Source organism: Austrofundulus limnaeus, unplaced genomic scaffold, assembly GCF_001266775.1.
Source record: "Austrofundulus limnaeus strain Quisiro unplaced genomic scaffold, Austrofundulus_limnaeus-1.0 Scaffold1154, whole genome shotgun sequence".
Taxonomy (NCBI): domain Eukaryota; kingdom Metazoa; phylum Chordata; class Actinopteri; order Cyprinodontiformes; family Rivulidae; genus Austrofundulus; species Austrofundulus limnaeus.
The window spans coordinates 68,627-70,276 of NW_013953556.1; the positions used below are offsets into that span (position 1 = coordinate 68,627).

General features: G+C 40.8%; 1 protein-coding gene across 1 annotated transcript in view; it reads right to left on the reverse strand.

Annotated features, from left to right (window-relative positions):
• Positions 1–354, reverse strand: part of LOC106534370 (gamma-aminobutyric acid receptor subunit rho-1) — a gene marked incomplete in the record, with an annotated part of 24,245 nt that extends 23,891 nt beyond the window's left edge. The window contains 1 exon segment of the mRNA XM_014030990.1: positions 94–354. Coding sequence (XP_013886444.1) covers positions 94–197 — 104 coding nt within the window.
• Positions 355–1,650: the final 1,296 nt, after the last annotated feature.

Consider the following 1,650-nt stretch of genomic DNA (forward strand, 5'->3'; position numbering starts at 1 on the left):
GACCTGATGTGTCTCTATGAACACTGGACTGACCTGATGTGTCTCTATGAACACTGGACTGACCTGATGTGTCTCTATGAACACTGGACTGACCTGATGTGTCTGTAGGAACGCAGCGTTTGTCCTCTGGGACTGCTCTGTCCGGACACACGGAGCATCCAGAGCAGCAGGCTGAGCAGCACCAGGTCCGGGCGCATGGTGTCCAGAGCCGCTGAAACGCTCAGATGTGCAGGTTCCTCCCAGCGCTGTGTGCAGACAGCATCCCACCAGGCTTTGTGCCGTGAGCATAATGTGAATGTATACAATAATGTCACTCTTTAATCTCTCAGACGAGGGATGCAGTTAGCCTACAAATCCCCCTCCCACTTGTCAGATGGCTCAGATTTGCTCTACTGGAGTCGGTAAAACCCAGCGCATGTTTTCCCTCCTTTCAGAGTGGAACACATTACCTCTGAGCACAGGAACAGCTGCGCGGGTCACACAGATGCAGGATCTGATCCGGTGCCCTCTTTTATACCAAACAATTACAAGAGTCTGAGACACAATCAAGTCCAGCTCACTTCTTTGTTCGTATTGCATCAACCCGACACAGGCTTTCTATCATTTAGTTTGTCTTACACCAAGACATAATACTGGCTAGAGCAGAAAGTTTAATCTATAATCAGTCAATATATTTATTTTTGTCCAATAGTAAATGAGTGGTGCAGGAAATTATGTAACAGGCTGATAATCCAGTAAGCTACAGTATGGCTGAGAGATGGAGCTGCAGGCTAAAAGCAGATTTGTCACTGGGGTTAGATACCCTGTGACTGTCATCTTATTAAATCATACGGCAGCCCAGCTGTGTTTATTTAATCATTTATTCAACCTCTGGTCCACATGTCACCAGAGAACCATGGCATCACTGACGTCATCCTTTTATGGAGCTCAGGAGACATTAAACACCAGAACAGCACGGGGATGTTCACAGAACAGGAAGCAGAAACACTGTAATTAAAGCTGTGCTCAGTCTGCAGGTCTGAATGCTCACATCAGTTTCCTGTGTGCTCGTTTGAATTTAAAGGTGACTCCATCAGACTCTTAGCAGCTGAAAAAATATTATACTAACTGTACTAAATCTAGGTATACTTTAGTATACTTGAAGCTGCACTAATCATCAGTAAACAGTGCTATTTTGGAACAACTAATTTAATCCTAAATATTCTTAAGTTGCAGAGTTGTAAAGTAACTAAGTACAAATACTTCTTTACTGTACTTAAGTAGAATTTTTGGGTATCTGTACTTTACTTAAGTAATTATTTTTCAGCCAACTTTTTACTTCTACTTCTTACATTTTTACACAGTTATCTGTACTTTCTAATTACATTTTTAAAATGGTAGAAAGTTGTTTCTCCATTTTCATTACAGCTTSGTGTTAAAATATATTACCTTCCTGGATAGAGTGAATTTAATTGTGGTTCGATGAGAAGTATAAATATATATTTTTTCTGATCCTGTATTCGTTTGTACACAATCCATCACAGCTGCAAATAACACAAATTATGTCACACTGCAGCAGAACATAGTAGATATACTGAATGTGTCCTAGTACCAAGATGTCTGTGGCGGTATACGTATATACACTATATGTACATATATACACTATATATA